The sequence below is a fragment of the Lotus japonicus genome, chromosome 1 (genome assembly GCF_012489685.1).
Source record: "Lotus japonicus ecotype B-129 chromosome 1, LjGifu_v1.2".
Lineage (NCBI taxonomy): Eukaryota > Viridiplantae > Streptophyta > Magnoliopsida > Fabales > Fabaceae > Lotus > Lotus japonicus.
In genome coordinates, this window is record NC_080041.1 from 112249747 (window position 1) to 112271928 (window position 22182).

The window sequence follows — 22182 nt, forward strand, 5'->3', positions numbered from 1 at the left end:
ATTACCAATATATCATATTCAAGTTTTACTTAGTAAATTATTCGTTAGAATGCATCATATAAACCATTTATACCCTACCTAAAACCAAAATCAAAGTAAGGCATAAAACCAAGAGATGAGACGGATAAATGTGTGCGGCCATTTCGAAGAATTTGAACTTTTATCGTTCTTCTCACAAGATAGAGACTAGTTTATCTTGCTCATTATTTATAGTTGATCATATAGATCGAGTACCAGATTTTGCTTAATGCACCACCAGTCAATCAACATTAAATCAACATTAAAGAGAAATTGATCAACATTGAAGGAAGATTTGATTTGGTCAAATTTGTATAAAAAATATTGATTCAATAATTAATTGTATTAAGAGACAATAACCCAGCCCTTGAATGTCGTAATTATTACAATAACTCAACCTCTTAGGTTCGTATGTGTGATCGATCACACACTGCTCTACCATATGAAAAATAATCACATTTGGCTTCTCCTACCATCAAAGCTCGCTCCATCATATACAAAAAACCACCAACCTTCATCTTTCTGTCTCTTTGGGCCGGTTACGTGAGCTCCAAGAGCAAGAAATATTCAAGCACCCCCATGAGAGGGAAAGTGGCATCCATGAGTTCTTTTCTCTCCCTCTGTTTTCTGATAAGCTTCACCACCAAGGTGGCACTCGAACCAGCCCAAAAACTCCACAAAACCAACGTTTCTAAACCTCCAACACTAAGAGGGACAACCCAGGAAGCCATTGGAAGAAGCGACAACCTAGGAAGCCATTGGAAGAAGCTACGTCGAGTTCTGGAGCCTCCGGAAAATCTCCGTGGAACTTGGTAGTTGTGAGAAAACCGTCGAGATTTTATAGAAACGGACACCACCATCGTGTTCAGGGCTGCGAAATGATGAAGACCCACTACTCCTTTTCGTCTCCGGCGACAAATCCGCCATGGACCGCTGCGGACCACCATCTTCTCCAGCGATTCTTCGCGGGAAAATTTCCAGATTTTGGATTTTGGTACGAAGTTTGAGAATACGTTCGTGTCAGAGCAAAAGAACTGAAGGAAAGAGGGTCGGTACTCGGTACGAGGAGTGATGACGTGATCGGATCGGAGTCGCAATTTAGGAAGGAAGTGGCTAAGGTGAGAGCACTTCGCTTCGGTTATTTGTCTCCTTGAAAATATGTTATATGATTATTGTGAGGTCACTTCACTTCGACTATTTGTCTTGTTGAAACATGTTGTATGATTTTTGTGAGTGCACTTCGCTTCATGCTAATTGATTAAATGACATGTGCTCATAATGTTGCTATGTGTTGGTTATTTGTTGAATAACATGATAAGTTGTGGTAGCATGATGATTATGTTGTAATGTTGCTATGTGTTGGTTATTTGTTGAATAACATGATAAATTGTGGTAGCATGATGATTATATTGTATACCTTGTATGTTTGTTAAATTGGTGAGGATCGGTGAATCCCGATTGAGGCACTCTAAGTGCTCGATTGAATTGTTCTATGAGAGCATGTTGATAAGCTTGTGAGTTCATTGCTTTCATAACATGCTGATATTTGTGACTTGTTTTTATGATAACATGTCGTGTAAGCGTGATGATATGAGATGATATATTGCTCATGAGCTCTTGATCGATTGATATCTAATATGAGACTTTTGGCGAGTAAAAGCCAAGCCAAGGGAAACTTGATGCGGACACTCAGTGGTGAGTGGTCCTGCTTTTTGGAAGAACTCGAATTCGTAAAAAAGACGTCTCTGTTTTGGTGATTGATTATTGGCACCATATAATTCATGCATTGTGACGCGGCTAGTGGGGTCGTGACTATATATAGTTCCGTACTAAGACTGCTACTCGTGGTTTATCAGAATGTTAGTGACAGCGTGCTTGTGTAAGTGACATTCACTAGTCTGAGGTCGATAATGGAGTGAGTATCGGACGGATTGAGTGTTGTCCCGCCTACCGTGTGTGGAGCTGGCATTATATCCAGATTTGATGAGCATTGCATGTGCATGGGCATATAGACTAACTTAGGGTCTAAATTAACTTGACTTGGCTGATGTGTGAGAACATGTTGTTGTGTGTTATGATGTTTATTGCGTCAAGATTATAATATGAACTACGATGTCATGTGCTTGGGATATTTTCTTAAGTGAATTAGTGTTATTGCTATGAGTATTGTAGAGTTTTGTCATGGACAACTCTCGTATTTCATTTTTTGAAGCATCATATGTCTCCGCTCCCTTTTCCCACAATTCTTTCAACTCTAAGATAAGTGGTTGCAAATGAATATCAATATCATTTCCAATTTGTCGCTTCCCGGGACTAATACTTGAGAGAATGAAATTTGTTGACTTCATGCAAGTACATGGTGGAGTGTTGTAAGGAATAAGTACTACTGGCCAAATGCTATAACTATTGCTCATTGACCCAAAAGGATTGAATCCATCACTTGCTAAGCCAAGACGTACATTCCGAGGGTCTCTAGCAAATTCAGGATGTGACAAGCCAAACTGCTTCCAAGCCTCAGAGTCTCTCGGATGCCTTATCATACCATCATTGTTATTTTCCTTAGCATGCCATATCATGCTTTGAGCCGTCTTTGAAGACATGAATAATCTTTTCAACCTAGGGATCAAAGGAAAATAACGTAGAATTTTTGCAGGTTGTTTCCTCCTCTTAAGAAGAAAATATACACCAACGCTTCCATTTTTTTTGGGAATCTTCCATCTTGATGTGTTGCATACTTTACATTTTTCTTTATCTTCATCCTCCCCCCAATACAACATGCAATCATTGGGACATGCATGTATCTTTGTGTAATTAAGGCATAGCTTGTCAACAATTTTTCTCGCTTGATAACCTGAGGAGGGTATATTTGTTTGTTCAAAAGCATCGTGCAACAATGCAAGAATCATATCCATAGCTTTGTTACTGACTCCACAAAGACTCTTGATGTGGTACAACTTAATTAAAAAGGACAGTTTTGTGTATTTTGTACATCCATCATACATAACTTTCTCTCAATCTTTAAGTAGCTCATAAAATTCTTTAGCCTCGCCTTGCATTCCTTGATTCAACTCTGGAATGGTATTTTCATCTCCACCACATGCTTCATTTGCCACATAAGGTTCTTCATTCATGCGGTTAGAGAACCCAAAAGCATCACTTATCGTACTCTGAATTGGATCTTCATTACGAGTGCTCTCTTCTATTGAAGGTGTTCTAAGAACAAATTCTCTTTGTCTTGTCTCCCCATGACGATGCCAAAATGTGTAACCATTAGGGAATGGTTTGCATAACAAGTGGTCAAGCACCTCATCTCTAATGTGCCACTTCTTAAAACCACACTTGTCACAAGGACATATTATTGTATTTGAACCAGAATTGTGTTCAAATGCAAAATCAAGAAAACTATTTAGTCCTGCAAGATATTCAAGTGTATTCCGTGGCTTTTTAATCCAAGATTTATCGATGATTGACTTCTTTGAAGTCTGTCATGATCAAATAAAAAAATTAATATAATCATACTCATAAATTACAAACATGATACCCTGGTAAGATAGGAAAAGGAAAAGGAAGCTAAGTGTGAAGTCAACAATATTTAAATATAATATAATATTTTTGTTAGAGTTTCCAAACAAGTATAAATATACATGCTATTTCAGGTTCTATACTATGCATTTGATTAACAAGCCATGCCATTAAACACTAGACCAGTCAGCAACAAATTCAAGAAAATATGTTTAATATTAAAAGAGAAGACAATACTTATAATTAAGGTGTTGGAGCTCAAATGTATAAGTATGACCACATTAGATAAAACAAAAGTGCACATATAGAGACATAAGAGCCGGTTTAAGTGTAAAGTTATCAAGAGGGTGCAGTTTCCATTAGTTATCGGACAAGTGTATGTAAAAAAGAAGAGATAGAAACTACCATATTTCAAGAGCACAACACCCAAATACACAGCTCCACAAAGAAAGAATAAATATATTAAACTCCTGCAAGTAGAGTTAAGAATTGGTCAAACAAAACAAATCAAAATAAATGCCATTTGTACTTCCCAAATAAAAACGAAATAGACTACCTACAAAGCAAGAAAGTGAAACAAATCAATACTCTACTTCTTACGATAAATCAATTTGTATGGTCTAGTAGTTAGGTTTTATATTCTTCTACTCTATTAGTTTGAACAATAAATTTAATTTAAAGAAACCAAAGGAAACATGATTTGAAGAATCTAATATATAGTAGTATGCAGAAAAAAAAATCAATGTATGCACTTATATCCCAGTGACACACGGAACTCAAGTAAATGTATGAGACAAGCTAAATAATTTGCTTGAACTGTCATCTTAAAGAGGTTGCTGCATTAATTTCTTTGTTCACTTGGCAAGGGTAGAAGCATTTGGGGTCGAATGGGTACAAACTACGACTACTTTGGCTCCTTTGGATAGGCATCTGAATGTCTCATGGGTTACATTGATCAAATTAAATATTTACCAAACTTTGGCTCCTTTGGATATGCATCTGAATGTCTCCTATTGTTGGCAAAGAGCAATCTAACCTTCCCCATCACCCAGCATACCATCATACAAGGAATAGCAAATTTCAAGCAACTTTCTGAATCGTTACATTTTCTTTGAATCCTGATTTTCTCCCCTGTTATTCTTGACAAGTGCTTGTAGAAACTTAGTGTGCTACTTATTAATTTCTTTATAGCTTGATATGATTTTGATGTTGAAAAGTTGTTTACACAGCAAAGGAAAAAACAAAAGGGAGAAGGAGCTAAATACACTACTTTCTGCCTCTGCATCTGCTACTGTACAAATAGAGGTCGTACAAAAACACACACACAGCCCGCACTAAAACACAAAAAACAACATCCAACCTTCCCTACAGGCAACACGAAGGCTTAAAAAAACAGAACAGATACCCTCATATCCACATGGCCTCACGCTAGAAGGACTACATCATGCATCCCTCTACCCACCATACAGTAAAATCTCAAACCCATCAGCATTAGTTTAAGTTGCAGCAACTGCTATCTAGCAATTTAAAAATAATGCAAAGCAAAGGTAGAAGCCCCAATACAAAAACCAGTTCAAAGAACTAAGGCAATCAGAAGTATAAACAAGTAATTTAGAAGTAGAAACCCTTAATCTGTTCAAAGGTAGCAAACAACTAGTGAGACCAATGAAAACCCTAACATACAAACCCTTGTTCTATTGAGGAAAAAAAAAGAGAATAGAGAGACTCAATTGAGAAAAAAGAGAGAACAAACCTCTTAGACCAGTTCCGAGAATAGAGAAGATGAAATCCACGAACGGATCAAGCAGAGGAACGATGTTGTTTGCACAATAGCCACCAAATTCCGAACGGATCAAAGCAGAGGAACGATGGGGAAGCAGTGCTAAGGGTTTTCCATGAGAGAAAACTCGCGCAATATTTGTAATAGTGAAACGTGAGTGAAGCGGTTTTCAAACTTAAGGGAAAAAGGTTTTAAGCTAATGAATTTCGAGAGCGGCAAAAAAAAAAAATCGCGCAATATTTGTGCCAAACGCACGTGTCTGCAGAATTTTTTTTATTAAAACTTAGCGGCGGTTAAAACCGCCACTAATCACAAAATTAGCCGCCACTATATGACATGCTGTAAACCAAGTTCAAAACATTAGCGGCGGTTACACTAACCGCCACTAAAACCCGTGTTTTTTGTAGTGCGTGAATATAAATGACTCTTGAATATACCATATTATATGAGTATAAATAAGTATGTGGTTATGCGTATACTGTCTGACCTATTATTACATTTATATACTTATATTTTGTATTATTTGTGTTTGGGCGGACGGCGACGACTAGGTGATGAGCAACGACATAATCAAGTATCATGCTTTTGGGGAAGTCACACTGGTTCCGCCGATGAGGATGATCCATGATGATATGATGAAATGTCATGCCTTTGTATCAGGTCGGTGAAGTGCACCGTGAGTCGTTGGCGGGATTGACTACATGTCTGCGGATTCCAGAGCCAAGTTGCAGTTCTTATTGGAAATCGATTGATTGACTGACGAGCGAAGTTCCTCGAAAGAGGAGTTGCGTCTTGTGTAAGGCTTGAGCCTTTAGGGTAGAAAGCTTACCATTTGTTGATTGAAGCTTGTAGGATGATCATATGAGTTTGTATTCTTTTGGGTTCAGAGGAAGGATAAGTTTCGATGTTTTTCAATTTTGTGATCTACCAGCGTGGAGATCACAAGGAGCTTGAAGGGCATAAGAAGTCTTTTAATATTTCTTTTTGAAGACTCGGTTTGTAAGTATATTGATGGATATAAAATTATTTATTATTGGGTAATTATTATGAATTTGTTAGACTATGTTTTGGAAAAAAATATATTTGCATATTATTGGCTTCGAAAGCTTAGTCAACATATTTAATTTGTGTAAAGGTTACGAAAGTGACCGTAAGAAATCGGGGTGTTATAGTAGTTGAACGTGTAGGCACTACACGTAGGTCCAAATCTAACTCTTAAGGTTGATAAATTACATCTGTGTCTGGCCAATCCACTACATAACCCTCATCAGATTAGAGGACTTTCATGAAGACCATGGAGGAGGCTCAGGGTAGGCATTGTACCCTCATGAATGACTTCCACCATGATGTACAAATGTTGTGGGAGGAAGGAGGTTACACCTGAGTGGATTCAGAGGGTCTATAGAGGTGAACGATTTGGAGATGAGGCTCATGGGTTTGAGCATGAACATCTATGGAGCTAGTGGAGCAGGTGGCAATCGAGCTGCAGGAGGAGATGATGAGGAGGATAATTTCTATGACCCTGTGGAATGACAATTAGACTAGGTAAGTTTTCTTTTCTTTTTTTCATTTTTAGGTAGTTTTTGCATATAGTATTGCATGTGAGTCTTGTAGGATTGAGTCAGTCTATATCCTTGGTTTTTGACTGTTGTTTCTCAACTAGCTCTGTAGCCATTTTCGCACAAGACAACAATGATCGCACCATTCCGCAATAATCAAAACATGCATGAGAGAAACCCTAACATCGACAATAAGAAATTCATTCTTCCAATCAGAAATACAGAAATCCACTACCCTTGAATTATAAACAGTTATTGGAAATGCAACAACAATGCAGGTGACAAAAGGACACATATTATGGTTTCTATTTAAGCAGTTGTATGACATTAGCCAAAGAGAGTTTTGATTATTATAAAACGAGATTTATCACAAACTCTGGTGGATTCTAGTTTATTTTTTAGGGTTTTAGTGCTAGCTAACTCCCTTTCTGGTGGATTCCAGAAATCTTTTCTTTTTAGGATTTGCGTTGGAAATCCAAGTACGACTTCCGTTGTATCACAAGGGGAACATAAGAGAAGGGGAAGTGAGAAACAACAACAGTGACAACGAAGTACCTTCACCTTTACAGGGGCGGATCCACAGCAAGCTCAGGGGTTCAGATGAACCCCCTGAATTGTTTTTTTTTTACTTACCCCCCTGTAATAATATTTTTTTGAACCCCCTGAGATTTTATATTTGCACCCAGACCCCAACTTACTCCTCTCTCTCTCTCACTCTGATACTCAAGCTCTCACCCTCTCACGAATCACATTCACGCTCACCCTCACCCTCTCGCACCCTCATCACGGCACGGCGGCACTACCACCAGCCACCACCACGCCACGACCACGCCACCGGCCACCCGTCCAGTTCTCCTTTCTCTTCTAAAACTTGATTTTCCCAAGCAACCATGAATATGATTTTCCCTACATCTGTAATTCCTAATCCTAAATCCTAAAATTGTCATACTCACTCAGTCATAGAGTCTCCATCTTGGCTTGTAATTCTAAATCCTATTCCTACTCCTTCAAACCTCGCCTCGCCTTCCCTTCCCTTCGTATGCAGGTATTTGCGTTGTTTGTTGTTGTTGTTGTTGTTGAGTTGAAATTGTGAACTGCGAAGAAGGTGCTATGATGATTAGATAAATAATCTCGTTAATCTGATGGATAAATCTATCTTTACCCATGAGGATTACTTTTCTCAACCATTTATTGATCTTTCTGAGCACCTTCTTCCTCTCTGTACAATTTTCTTTCACTATTTGTCAAATTTTGAAATTGGAGATGAAAAGTTTTGGGGAAAAGCATTTGCATTAGCCATTTGCATTTAATTTTTGTGATCAATTTCGTTCTTTTAATCTCAATATTCAAAACTACTTGCTATTCAATGAATTTCTAGTATTATACCAAAGGGAATTTGGTACTGTGTTGAATCTGCTACTGAAAAAACATGAAAGTTGTTTAGACTTATTTCTATCCTATTTGCAGTTTGCAGTTTGTTTTGCTGTTTAGATTGAGGTCCTCTTTGTTTCCAATACATGAGCTTTGTGATTAAAAAAAAAACTTCTATTCACAGATATAGTGTTGATACATTTCAAATTTATACTTTCATTTCAAATTTGTTTCATTTACTTGAATAGTTATAGTGTTGCCTATATTGAAAAGAATTGATTTGACCATTATTTGTTTTTGATGTTCTTTTACTTGATGCACATGAGAAATTGAGTTAGAACTGAAAATACGTTGACTAATTGATTGTGTTGAGCTGCAAGCATTATGGTTTTGTTGATTTATAAATAATGGCATGGTGAGCACCAACATGTGATGGATCACTTGCTATATCTTACAGGGTGTTTTGTCTTTTGTAACCTATGGTGTTACTGTATCATCTTTTGCTTTCTTGGGGCTGGGTAGTAAGGTAGTTATTAATGTTGTTTAAATAATTTAATTATGAAGTTTGTTGCTGTCCTTAGTTCTTAGTGATTACTTGGGTCTGATTTGTGTGTAAGGTAATTGGTTTTCTCAAACGTTGTATTGTTGTTAGCACTCCTTGTGCTTGTTTTTAATGAATGCTTTGCTCTCCAAAAAAAATGGCATGGTAACTTGCCATTCCAATTGGCAGCTCAATTGTTTGTATATGCAAGGTGCTTTGAATTACTTATATGAATCCATGTGCTCATTTGAAAAATTTGAACCCCCTGACCCCGGAGTCCTGGATCCGCCACTGGACAAGAGAGAAGGGGAAAATGAGAAACCTCTTTCCAATATAGCAGAAAGCTTTCAAACTTCTCATGGAAGAGGGGAGAAAGAACTTAGATTTTCAAAATCATGGTAATGCAATCAGTCATTGAAGTCAGTAGAGTCCAAACTATGGTTGGTTTACCATGGGTTAAGTTAGTAAAAAAAATGAATTATTCTTTTTCTTATTATAAAAACGAAAAAATGGAAAAGATTAGCTAATGCCACCTATTAAATTCTAAGAGAGAAAATGTGATTTTTTTAATCATAAAACAAGCAGAAAACGAGTAAGCAATCGTTGCTTAAAACATTGTTAAAATTTAAGGAACAATGAGTGTCAGGTCACTATGCTCCAATGGTTCCACTAAAAGAAGCAACGGTCCTTAAAAATAAAAACTCTTCTACAGACATGCAATGGATATGCTCTTAAGGAAATTCTAATGTTAAATAGATCCTCCTAGTCCTAGACTCAACATAAAAGGAAAGAAAATTGGTAATATAATGAACAAAGATTTACTTCAATGCTCACAATTATTAAGAATTTGTTCTTATACAGTTATACACACTGAAACCATAGTTATGAAGCTGAACTGATAACATAGGACCTGAACAATTCTTGCTAAGGAAATCTTAGTTGCTTAACCACATTGCTGTTATTGACTATTTGAGAGTTACTTTGGTGTTTGAGAGTAATGTAGATTCTGGCTTGTGCTGCTGCTGCTGCTGCTGCTGCAGCTTGGGCATGCATGTTTCATCACTGCCATTGGTTCTTCATTGGAATGATTACTTTCTTTTTGGACCTTTGCTGAAGGCCCATCAATACTAAGCATGCTAACTTTCATAAATTCCTCTCTCTCTTGCCTAATTTCTTTCATCATTGCTACCACATCTTTCATGGTTGGCCTGTCATCTGGGCTTGAGTTTACACACAGCAGAGCCACACCTATGGTCTGCAACATCTCCTCGATTTCTGATTCCGGTCGAGCTCGTAAGCTTTCATCTAGCACTTCCACTCCCCCTCTTCTCTGTCTTACCCAATCAACAATATGCAGTCCATCAGTGATTGTTGGATCAATTGGTTGCTTCCCTGTTAGTACCTCTAACACAACAATACCATAGCTGTAAACATCACTTTTCTCTGTTATCTTCATGATGTAGCCATACTCTTTAAATCCCAACATGCATAAAAGGTAGCATTGAAAATAGATGTTAGAATGTAACTGATAAATAGTATACTCTGAAAAAATGATATGACAAACACAACAAGCATGTGAAACATCATTTCAAATATGCATATATATATAGTTTTCCTCTTGTTGATTACGGGGACAAACTCTCCCAAATGACATGAGTGTTGGGGATACAGGGTGTCCTAAGCAGGAGAGTCTGCACCAGTGGATCAAACCACCAAGAGAAACAAACACGACAACTTTACTCAAAAGTCAAAACCTTAAGACAATGGGTATGTGAGACATATCTCTTACATTTTCTTCACCTCACTCATCTCATACGATTCTTGAATTACCAACAAACAATGAATGATAAAAGTAAACTAAATATTAGAGTTTTGGACTAGTAGTACTAACCAGGAGCTATGTAACCATAGGAACCAGCTAGTGTACTAGAAGAACGTGCAAAGTCTCCATCATCAACAAGTTTGGCAAGCCCAAAATCAGCTATGTATGGTTCAAATTCAGGGCCTATGAGGATGTTGTTGGCCTTAATGTCCCTGTGAACAATGGGAGGAGCACAGTCATGGTGTAAATAAGCCAAACCTTGAGCTGCTCCGAGGATTATTCGAAATCTGATATCCCATTCCAAGCAATTGCCACTTTGTTCATGAAGCAGACTTCCAAGGCTCCCATTTGGCATGTAGTCATACATAAGCAGTCTTGTATTTCTGTTCCAGCAGCAACCTAAGAACCTGACAATGTTCTTGTGGCGAATTGAACCGAGAGTTTTTACCTCAGCTGAAAAGGAATCTCGAACGCCTCCATTCACTGCTAACTTGTCACTTTGAGTATCATATCTAGCTGCCATTGTTGTTGGCCATAGTCTTTTCACAGCAATGACATCCCCATTTTCCGTTTCTGCGCGATAAACTATCCCTGAACACCCCTTTCCAATCACATTGGATTCCACCAGACATTTCAAAACTTGCTCCAGAGAGAAATTTACCTTCTGGAATGGGGTGAACTGCCAAGGCCATGAATCTCCTCCCATCTCAGAATCATTGTCGTCTCGAATCATTTTCCTCGCTCGAAAGACTGTAACAACTCCAAATATTGCCATTACAACAGCCAAGGCACTGAGCAATCCAATGGCCACTTTGATTATCTCTGATCTCTTAGAATCAGTGTCATTTTGCATTTTTGTCATTGCAGCATTGCTAGCGAAACATGAATCATGGCCATTGGAACACAAGCCTTGATTTCCGGCCACGTCTGATGCTGATAGTTGGTGGAATAGCTTGCTGTCTGGTAGAAAACCAGTGAACCTGTTGTATGAAATGTTCAGAGAAACAAGATTCTCAAGCCCTGAAAACACCATCAAGTCACCTTCAAGTTGGTTGTGTGAAAGGTCTAGAACTGACAGCTTGTTCAATGCTGAAATCTCTGGTGGGATTGCTCCAGATAATGCATTATGGCTCAAATTTAGTGCAATATCAAGTGCTTCAATTTGAAACAGTTCTGGTGGGATTCTCCCTGAGAACATGTTGCTGCTAAGGTCAAGCAGTTGAAGACCTGAACATTTCCCAAGTGAGGAGGGAATTGGTCCAGAGAAAGAGTTTTTGTTCAGCATGACTCTAAGAAGTGAGGTGAGTTGGCCAATACTAATTGGAACCTCACCAGAAAAGTTATTCAGAGAAACATCCAAAACCTCTAGCCTTAGAAGAGAAGACAAATAACTAGGCAAAGTTCCAGAAAGGGAATTATTACTCAGATTCAGCATTTGCAGTTCTTTACAGTTTCCCATCTCAGGAGGTACTGACCCAGTAAGTTGATTTTCAGACAGATCAAGGAAATTGAGGTTGTTGAGGAAGCCAATTTCTCTCGGTATCTCACCGTTGATTCGGTTGTCTACAAGCCGGAGACGAATGAGAGCGCTGCAGTTACCAATCTCAGGGGGAATGGGGCCAGAAATTTCATTAGAGATTAGTAGGAGCTTTGTTAAATTTTGAAGCTTAAACAAGCCTGGGGGTAAGCTATCAGTGAGTGTATTGTATGACAAATCCAAAGCCTCAAGGCTTCCACAATCTCCCAATGCTGATGGAATGCTACCTTCAAGATTGTTCTGCCAAGCAAAAAACACTGTTAGCTTTGTCAACTTCCCAAGCTCAGGTGGAATTGAACCTGATAGCTGATTTGTATCTAACTGCAACTGCATGAGGTTTGTGAGATTGGAAAGAGCAGGTGGTATTGAACCAGAGATGTTGTTGTTACTCAGCATAAGCTCTTCAAGATTTGAAAGTTTCCCCAAACTTTGAGGTATTCCACCTGAGATAAAATTTATGGAGAGGTCAAGAATCTTCAAGCTTCTGCAGTTTCCAATCTCTTCAGGTATGCTCCCAACGACATTATTTTGCCACAGCAGCATCCTTTCCAACTTCTGAAGCTTACCTAGCTCTCTTGGAAGGGAACCAGAGAGATCATTCTCATACAAAAACAAATTCACAAGCTCTGAACAGTTTCCTATTTCAGGTGGAATCTCACCAGAGAGCATAGTATTGTAAATAGAAATGGTCTGAAGCATGGTTAGCTTACCCAGAGAAGAAGGCAATGAACCAGAAATTTTTGTGTCAGCAAAACCCAACACTGTCAAATTCCTGCATTCTCCAAGCTCAGCTGGAATCTTCCCCACAATGCCTTTGTTTCCTCCTGCTCTTAGAACCTCAAGATTTGAAAGTTTTCCAAGCTCAGCAGGAAGGTCCCCACTGAGATTGTTGTCAAAGATGTCAAGGCTCTTGAGACTAACACAGTCACCAAGCTCCCTTGGGATTGATCCAGTGAGTTGGTTAGAGTTCAAGATCAAGTGTTGGAGATTCTTGAGCTTGCCAATGCTTGAAGGAATTTCTCCCTCAAGACTATTTGAGCTAAGATCAATGAGTGTGAGCTCAGGGCAGTTTCCAATGTCAGGTGAGATAGCACCAGTGAGATTAGCACCAGAAATCACTAGCTTTTGAAGGAAGGGAAGGGAAGAGATACTGGAAGGAAAAGGAAGGGCTAACTCAACTGTTTGAATGTTAATCTCAGTGACAAGGTTCTGTGGAGAGCATTTGATATGAGACCAATTGCAAGGACTAGAGTCCAAAGGGTTCCAGTCAGAAAAAGGTGAAGAGCTATGCATCCATGAAAATAAGACACTAACTTCATCATTTGCAGCAAATGAAAGAGGGACAAGAACTGCAAACAGGAAAACACAGTACTGGAGATGGTGATGGATGAAAACTTGCCTCGACATTTGGTGGCGGTTGTTGTGGTTGTTCAAGGCTTGCCTCGGCATTGACATTGGCAAAAAATGCCTCAAAAACTCAGCCACAGGCTTATCTTATATATCAACTCATGGTTTATGCAACATTGGGTCTCTCTTTATTTTCTTTCTTGAACTTGCTGGGACTAGTGTCACCATTACTATTATACTTGCTTTGTTTTGAAGCAAGAGAAGATTAGTATAGTAATTTATTTTAGCATCACCATTCACCGCCTCCTATGCCTCGGGGTTCTGTTCTTTTGCCACAGCATTGAATCATGCAAGACTTGTTTTACACTAAAACTAGCTCATGACCCATGTGTTTTTGCATTGTTTTCCTCAACATAGTCACTAATCTGGTCTGTGCAATTTGTAATTTGTGTTGATAACCGAGCTGCTTCTTTAATTTGAAAGGGTTGTTGCATTGCTGTCTGGCATTTTGCTCCTTGTTTTCAAAGTTTCATTCAAAGCAGATTCCCTTAGCGTTTTCTGGATTTTTAAAATTGCTTTATGACCATCAGGGTCAACATTAGGTATTGCCCATCATTATATAGCATAATTAACTGTTCAGTTTCCTATCAAAAATATAGTATTTTTTGTAAAGATTTCATCCTTGGATAATTTTCCTTGCTCATCTACGTTTCATCACGAGTTACCTACACCAAAGCTTCCTCTTCATAACTGATGTTTGCTCCATAACGAAACAGATTGTTGCTCAGTTCACGTGAACTTTGCACCCCTCGGATATAAGATCTTCACATATACAAAGGAGTATGCGAAAATCTGCTATTCAGGAAAGGGTTTTTCCATCATTGATCCATACTTTAAATGATTGTCTAATATGCAATACATGCAAATAAAATTTATTAAATATTTTAATATTGTATAAAAAAAATTTGTTACAAGAGGAAATCTTAAATTGTATAAATTTTTTTTTGTTACAAAAGGAAATCTTAATATTGTATAATATGATACATTATAGTTTTGATTTAAAAAAAAACAACCATGCATCGCATGGATTACTGCGTAGTTAATCTACAAAGGATTTTTTTTTGAAATGTAATCTACAAAGTTATTGGTGTATAAGCCAATGGAATATTGAGAAATTTATTCATATATATAAAAAATTGTAAAATATAGTTGTTCTGGGAGCCTCTAAAACCGACTGTCCCCTGAGGACGGTCGGCCCAATCTCGTTGCTCAAGCTCCACAACGGCACCGCCCTAAAACGGGATCGAACCTAAAGGAAGTCGTCTCCTAACTCTATCGTCCCTATTTCTATGGCCTGGTCTAGACCAGAAGGAAGGGGAGGGGAGGAGCGCGCAAACCGCTGGTCGGAGTCGAAACCACCAACTGTCCACCCATAGGCCCACATCACAAGGTGTAGGGAGATCGGGTGGGAAGATCACCCTTAAGCTCATGCCCCACTGAATCATTGGGCCAGAGCTGGGGGACTACTGTTCTGGGAACTTGGGAAATACCTAGGTCCGGCCCCACACTCCCACAAAGGGCAACGGTGGGACCCAGGACCTAGGAGTTGACTTCCCTCAACCACCCTAGAAAGCTAGGGACTGAACCTACCACACGGGGAATCCTGGACCGTGAGATCTTACTGGCGCCGCAGGAATGACAGAGGATCGAACGGCTGGGAGCCACCCGCGCACAGGGCATGCATGACAATGCGTGGCTCAACCCTAGCTCCAAGGCAAGTATATAAGGGGGGTGTCCCCCCTTAGTAGGTAACTCATTTCTCCACCTCTTCACTCACTCACTCTCATTCCCCTACTTACTTTGGCAATGGAGTCTCTTGCAGGAGCCCCTCCCGAGACCTTCTCCAACCGTCCCAGCTTCGTCGTGCCCCTCACCTTCTTCCTACCCCCGGCTTCAAGGGTAGTTTGGTCGCCCCCCGATCAATAGTTTTATTTCATGTAATAAATAATCTATATTTGAGTTTGGTTCATCATTTTTTCAAATAGCCATATGTTTTTAGTATCTTTATTGAGGTTGTCTAAATGACTTATGTGGGTTAAACCCACAACTCAATTAACCAATCATATTTTTTATAAATAAAATATAGAAATTTCAATTCACTTATTTTCAATGTGATTGAATGATGCCCAAACTTTCTCATATGTCATTTAGACAAATGTATGTGAATTGAAATTGGTTCTTATAAAATCTTTACTATGCTAGTTTTTTATCTCTAAAAAAACTTATTTGAAATAAGGTCAGACGAAGCTATGTTACATGACATCACATGATTTTAGCTTTGTCACCATCCTACGTAGAACTTCGTCAATGACACATATCCATTTTATTTTTGACAGATCCTAAATGGAAAATACGTGTTTATTATTTCTCTAAGTTTTAAATTGATTAAGTAAGGTTTCAAAAAAAAATTGATTAAGTAAGGAAATCTTAATCTTTTTTTTGGTCAATGGAAATGTTTCATTGAAAAGAGAATGGGCCTAGCCCAGAGTGGTACAAAGTCATTCCCAGAATACAATTAAGCATAAGAAAAAGCACAACATGCTTTAAGGAGGTGGGGTCAGACTAAAGGAGAGGTCCCAGCTTTCCTTTACCTAAATTAGGGTTAAAAGAAACTGCTCAAGAGGGAAGAGGCAACCGAAAACACCTAGAAGGGTCCCCAAGGTCCAACTGCCCCAGGGCACTAAGAGAAGGAGGTAGATCGACCGGGGAATCCATAGAGTCCCACTGCAGCTTTCGCATCTTCTACAAGGGCTCGACGAAGGGTAGACGGAGGGTTGAAGATCCAGTCATGGGGGAGCTCCTCCCGTGAGCAGAGCTTTGCCACGTGATGCGCTGAATTGTTCTTCTCCCTATTAGCCCAGTTGAAGCTGCACAGAGTGAAATTCTCAACGAGGAGCTTTACATCTTGGAGTATTGCACTTGCTGCTCCTAACAGGTCTCCAGATCTACATGCTTGAACAAGTTGGAGGTTGTCTGACTCCAAGATGATTCTTTGGCAGCCTAAATTGCAAGCTAGAACAAGTCCCTCCCTGATTGCAAAGGCTTCAGAGACAAGAGGGGAAGGAGAGGAGAGCCTGCGGTGGGAGCCTGCTAGGAGGGAAGCATAGTTGTCTCTGATGATGATGCCAATTGCAGAGGGGGATTGAGCGTTGGTCCAGCTCGCATCAACATTAACCTTGAGCACCTCTGGTGGAGGGGGGGTCCAAACATGAGATCTGCATGATCTCAGCTGGGGAGGTCGGATTTGGGGCTCTATGGCAGGGTGTGCTTGGGAGGCAACATCCAGGGTTCTCTTGGTTTGTTCCAAGGTAAAGGAAGGACTTGGAGAAATCAAGTTGAAGGTAGCATTATTTCTGCCCTTCCAAATACACCAGAGGGTACAAGCCAGTGCGGCGAAATCCTTATCAAAGTCCCGGGAGACCTGTTTGAGGAGCCTTAGCTTATCCAGGAGCCACACGCTCATAGCTGGGAGGCCAATTATTGGTATTGACCATTGAAGGGGTGAACCGAACCAGACTGCCCGCGTCCAGGGGCAGAGGAGGAAGACATGTTCAATTGTCTCTGGGGCGTCTTTACAAATGGGGCAGCGATCACAGGTAGCTATTTTCCGCTTGTGTAAATTGTCTTTTACTGGCAGTGCATTATGGCATATTTTCCACAAAAACATTCTAATTTTTTGGGGCACTTTGCATGACCAAATCCAGGTCCACAAGTCTTCCGGGATCACAGTGGAGCTTGTAGTTGTGGCAGTGGTTTGTTCCAGGGCTGCTTTTGCCACCTCATAACCTGATTTGATCGAGTAGTGGCCTGTAACCTCATGAGGCCAAAAAATCACATCATCTGCTCCCAAGAGGCTTAGAGGGGTATTCAAGATCTGTAGTGCAGAAGCTGGAGGGAAAAGCTGAGAAATTAGGGGTTCGTTCCAAACGCCACCCGAGGGAATGAGTAGGTCATGGACAAGTAAATCTTGGTGATGTGGGGCCTTGGTGAGTCTTTCCCCTGAACTTAGCCACAGATCAGTCCAGACATTGATTGCCCGGCCACTGCCCACGGCCCATTGGCTGTGCTTCTTGAAGAAATCACGTCCCTCTATCAGGCTCTTCCACATCCAGGAAGGTTTGTTGCCTAGCGGAGCATTAAGGAAGTTATGGTTTGGGAAGTATAATGCTTTCAGTACCTTTACCCAGAGGGTAGTGGGGTTGGTCATAACTCTCCACGCTTGCTTGGCTAAGCATGCTAAGTTCTGGCTCTTGAAGTCTCTGAACCCGATTCCCCCTTGCTCTTGCTCTCTGATTTTTCCCAACTCTTCCAGTGAATACCCCGTTCTTTGCCTTGACTTCTCCACCAGAAGGCCGCCACTAAGGAATTCAAGGAAGAGCATAAAGTTTTGGGGAAGCTCACAATGGCCATGGCATAAGTCGGGATCGCTTGGATAACCGCCTTTATAAGCACCTCTTTTCCTGCCTGATTGAGGACAGCTCCTTTCCAACCGTCTATTTTCTCCTTCACTCGGTCCCTAATCCAACCGAGCGAGTTGCATTTGTTCCTGCCCCAAACAGCAGGTAGGCCAAGGTATTTCCCAGGATCATCCCAAACGGGCATGTTCATCAGCCTAGAAAGTTCCTTCTTGATGTGGTTTTGTGTATGTTTGCAGCAGACAATACCAGATTTGCCAAGGTTAATGCGTTGCCCCGAGGCAGTGGAGTAGAGGTTTAGAATTTGCATAATTTTTGTTAGTTCCTGAGTTGTAGCTCGAGCAAATAGAAGTGAATCATCTGCGAAGAAGAGGTGAGTCATGGTGGGAGCTCCAGTAGTAAGTTTAAGGCCCTCAATTTCTCCCTTGCGGCAAGCATTGGAGAGCATAAAGGAGAGGACATCAGAGGCTAGGACAAAGAGATAGGGGGATAGAGGGTCCCCCTGTCTTAATCCTCTCTCCGGAGTAATTTTGCGAGTGAGGAAACCATTTATTTTCAGTTTATATGATGCCCCCTTCACTAATCTCATGACTCTGTTTATCCAGGTGCTGTTGAAGCCATAGGCCATAAGGGAGCTCTCCAAGAAGTTCCACTCCAGGCGGTCGTACGCTTTACTCATATCCAGTTTGATGGCGAGATAGTCCTTTAGATCCTGTCCCCGATGCAGTAAGCCATGGAAAATTTCTTGAGCCACCATAATGTTGTCTTGAATGGCTCTACCTCCCACGAAAGCACTTTGGTTGGGTGAGATGATCTTGTCCAGATGGCCTTTGAGTCTTGTCACAATGACTCGAGAGATTACTTTGAAGAGAAAATTACAGCAGCTGATTGGGCGGAATTGGGAGACTTCCTCCGGGTTTGCAACTTTGGGAACAAGAGCAACGATGGTCTCATTGATTTCAGAGGAGAGGTTGCCTGTAGCAAAGAAATCTTTTATGGCAGTGCAAATGGGATCCTTAATAGTGGACCAGTGGGATTTGAAGAAGATACCACTCAGCCCATCTGGGCCAGGGGCTTTCATTCCCCCCAGGATGTTTACAGCTTCTGTGATTTCAATATCTGTTACCTCCATGTTAAGTGCCTCATTTAACTCTGTTGTTACTTTGCAGGGGAATTCCTCAAGACATTCTACAATTCTCTGAGGATTCTGCGAAGTGAAAATTTCCTTGTAATGGTCCACGAAGGCTTCAGCTACACTGGTTTGTTCCTCGAGCCATTCTCCTTGTTTTCCTTTCACTCTTTCTATCCTGTTTCTGTTCCGCCTTTGGACTGTTGAAGCATGGAAGAATCTTGAGTTGCGGTCACCATATTGGGCCCATCTCAGCCTAGAGCGGGATCCCCAGAATTTCTCCTCTTGATCCCATAAGTCATTAATTCTCTTCTTCAGATCTCGCACCTCATCCCAATTGATGAATCGGTGGGGTCTAGCTTGTATCTGCTGGAGCTTAAATTTTAATTTGGCTATCTCTTGATCTGCTTTTTTGAATGTTTTTTTCTGCCAGATTTGTAACTCTCTCTTTGCCCCTCTGATTCGCTTGTGCATGTCTATCCAGGGATCTTCCTCTACCGTCTGGTTTTCCCAGCCTTTGGCCACGACTTCTGGACATTGAGCATGGTCATTCCAGAAGTGCTCGAACTTGAATTGGACTCCACTAGAAGAGCGGGGGGAAGGCTTGAAGAGTAGAGGTGTGTGATCAGAGCTGATCGACGGGATTGCCACAGCCCTCGCATTAGGGAATAAGCTTCTCCAATGCCAGTTAGCAGCCACACGGTCTATGCGTTCTCGAGTAACAAAGCCTTCTCTCGGGTTACTCTGCCAAGTGTACTTACAGCCCTTAATCGCAAGGTCCATCAGCTCTGAGTGATGGAGAAAGTTCCTGAACCTCTGAATGATGGAGGGGAGTTGTGGGCGCACCCCGTCCTTCTCATGGGGGAAGAGAATCTCGTTAAAGTCGCCAATTAGGCACCATGGCAGGTCACGATAATGGAGGTTAGCAATGCGCGGCCAAAGGAGTCTTCTTCTTTGGGGGGAAGGATCCCCATACACAAACGTGCAATCCCAGTTGGAAGTGGAGGTTCTAGTAGAGACATTGGTGTGAATGTAGTTGGGTGAGTATTCCAGAACTTGAATATCTGTATCTTCCTTCCACAGCAGTGCCAGGCCGCCCGATAGCCCTCTTGGCTCAACAGTGTGGAGGAAATCATAGCCTAACTTGGTTTTTAGAGTGTTCATTTTCTCCCTCTTGGCTCGGGTCTCCATGAGGAAGATGATGGCCGGCTTATGCTTAGAGGTAAGGTTTCTAAGCTCCCTGCCTGTCGCGGTGGCCGCCACACCGCGACAGTTCCAACTCAGGACATTCATGGGGACCTGGGGGGCGTGGTAAGGCCCGCCTCCTCAGCCATCGCAGACAAGTGTGGGTGAAGGTTGTCCTTCTGACCCTCATTATTCATAGTAGGGCTTCCAGGTAACATTGGTCTAGCTTTCTTTTTCTGCTTAAAGGATTCTTCTGCCCCCCATTCATTTTCCATCAACGCATAACTGGCTCTTGTCCTTTTCAGGTTGAGGGACTGTTCCAGTTCTTCACTGAGTTGGGTTACTTGCTCTATGTCCTTGGAGTTGGGGATGGGGTCCTCCTCATCTGGAGGAAATTCAACGAAGTAGGCCCTTCGAGCTTCAAATCCAGGGGGGCATTGTGCTTGCCCGGGGGCTGTGATGTTGTTTGCTTCTTCCAGGCGGCATGTAGACGGGCCAGTTCAGCAGCCTTTATGCGTCTCCCGTAGGCTCCCAGCTCTTCATCAACTATCTGGGACTTAAGAGAGACTCGTATTCTGTCCCCTTCAGATAATCCAGACCAGTAGGAATGTAGAGCTTTGTACCTGTTCAGCAATTCTTCATCCGCGGTGGGGGAGCCTTGGTTACCCACACTTTGGTGACCCACATTACTCGAAGATCCCTCCTGGGGGGCACAGGGCACGTCTGTTTTTCCAGTGACCTGGGCAGGTTCAGGCTGAGCTCTTGGAGCTGTGGGCTGCTTCAGTCTATCGTCTTCAGAAGGCTCCACTCCTTGAGCTCTCTCAACATCCTTTAGAGGATTATCTTCCATTTGGCTTCCCCCAGTAAAGATGAAGTCCTTGTGTTTGGGGCCTAGTTTAGTCTTCCAGTTGAGTAACTCATCACTTGCTGCATCCTTTGACCTTGGTTGACCTTCATCGTGAGACGTTTCTGAGCTTCTCCTTTGTTGGGTATTGGGGGATAAACTAGTCAGAGATCTTGCCGGAGAGGTGCTTAGAGCTTGTGTGTAGCGTGGGAGCCTTGGGTTGACAGCAGAGAGAGCTTTAGGGGCTTTACAGGTAGACTGTTCGTGGCCTAGGACACCACACTTGAAACAGTAACCTTGGAGTTTTTCAAACTTAATAGAGACCCAGGTTTTTGGAAGGCGCTGGCGGGGAACCCAGAACCCTGTTGGGAGAGGCTTTGTGGTGTTGATGAGGACACGAATACGGTAGAAAGAGCGAAGTAGTACTCCGTCTACTTTTGGGTCTTCCACTTCCAGAGGTTCGCCTACCTGAGCCGCGATGTTCAGTACATTCTCCGAGCTCATATATTCCAGCGGGATCCCGTGTAGCTGGATCCAGAACGGGGCCATGTGGTACCGGATTTCATGGAGGGAGATCTCTGGTGTCCAATATTGCAAACTTAGGAGAAAGCCCATTACATTCCACAGGCTCTCCTTCATAATGTTTTCCACAGAGAGCTCATCAGGGAAGGTAAAAATGAAAGTGTTGACTCCCAAGTCACCAATATGGGGTACTGCAAGTCCTTCCCAGGCCTTACTAATCACTTGCTTCATTGCTTGTTTGTTCAGGGGCTTGTTTGTGAGGATTCTTCCCAGCAATGTTCGGTTAGCTAGCTCCTTGTTGTTCCCCTGTACAGGAACCAGATTAATGGTAGAGCCGTCGAGATCCGGGATGTTTGATGCTGACTCATGGGGCAGATCCATTGTTGAAGATCGTGGCAGATGCCTTGAGGGAGAGGCTTGACCTCTAGGTGATTCCACATGAGGAAAGGTAGTCCAGCAGATCTGGAAGAAGACTTTTCTTAGTGTGAAAGCCCTCAAGGGTAAAACCCTAGCAGAACTAAAACCCTAAA

General features: G+C 41.4%; 2 protein-coding genes, 1 long non-coding RNA gene and 1 other non-coding gene across 6 annotated transcripts; 2 read left to right on the forward strand and 2 right to left on the reverse strand.

The window, feature by feature from the left end:
- Positions 1-131: 131 nt before the first annotated feature.
- LOC130729311 (uncharacterized) lies at positions 132-5478 on the reverse strand. Of its 3 annotated transcripts, none has more exons than XM_057581020.1 (3): positions 5294-5478; positions 3946-4010; positions 132-3430 (listed from the first exon to the last, which is right to left on the reverse strand). In XM_057581020.1, exon 3 carries the CDS (start codon positions 3018-3020, stop codon positions 2100-2102), a length of 921 nt encoding a protein of 306 aa, XP_057437003.1. In that variant the 5' UTR covers positions 3021-3430; positions 3946-4010; positions 5294-5478; the 3' UTR covers positions 132-2099. The 3 variants fall into 3 exon arrangements, with proteins under 3 accessions (XP_057437003.1, XP_057437002.1, XP_057437004.1); XM_057581019.1 differs by having other exon boundaries at positions 132-3500; XM_057581021.1 differs by having other exon boundaries at positions 2909-3500.
- Positions 5479-7575: 2097 nt separating this feature from the next.
- On the forward strand, positions 7576-10840 carry LOC130729313 (uncharacterized). Its single transcript, XR_009015964.1, has 3 exons — positions 7576-7924; positions 10463-10558; positions 10703-10840. It is a non-coding gene; the product is annotated as an uncharacterized LOC130729313 (long non-coding RNA).
- On the forward strand, positions 7986-8085 carry LOC130734938 (small nucleolar RNA U30). Its single transcript, XR_009018271.1, has one exon. It is a non-coding gene; the product is annotated as a small nucleolar RNA U30 (small nucleolar RNA).
- LOC130729312 (LRR receptor-like serine/threonine-protein kinase RGI2) lies at positions 9587-13918 on the reverse strand. The gene is made up of 2 exons (XM_057581022.1): positions 10683-13918; positions 9587-10261 (listed from the first exon to the last, which is right to left on the reverse strand). Exons 1-2 carry the CDS (start codon positions 13603-13605, stop codon positions 9768-9770), a joined length of 3417 nt encoding a protein of 1138 aa, XP_057437005.1. The 5' UTR covers positions 13606-13918; the 3' UTR covers positions 9587-9767.
- Positions 13919-22182: the final 8264 nt, after the last annotated feature.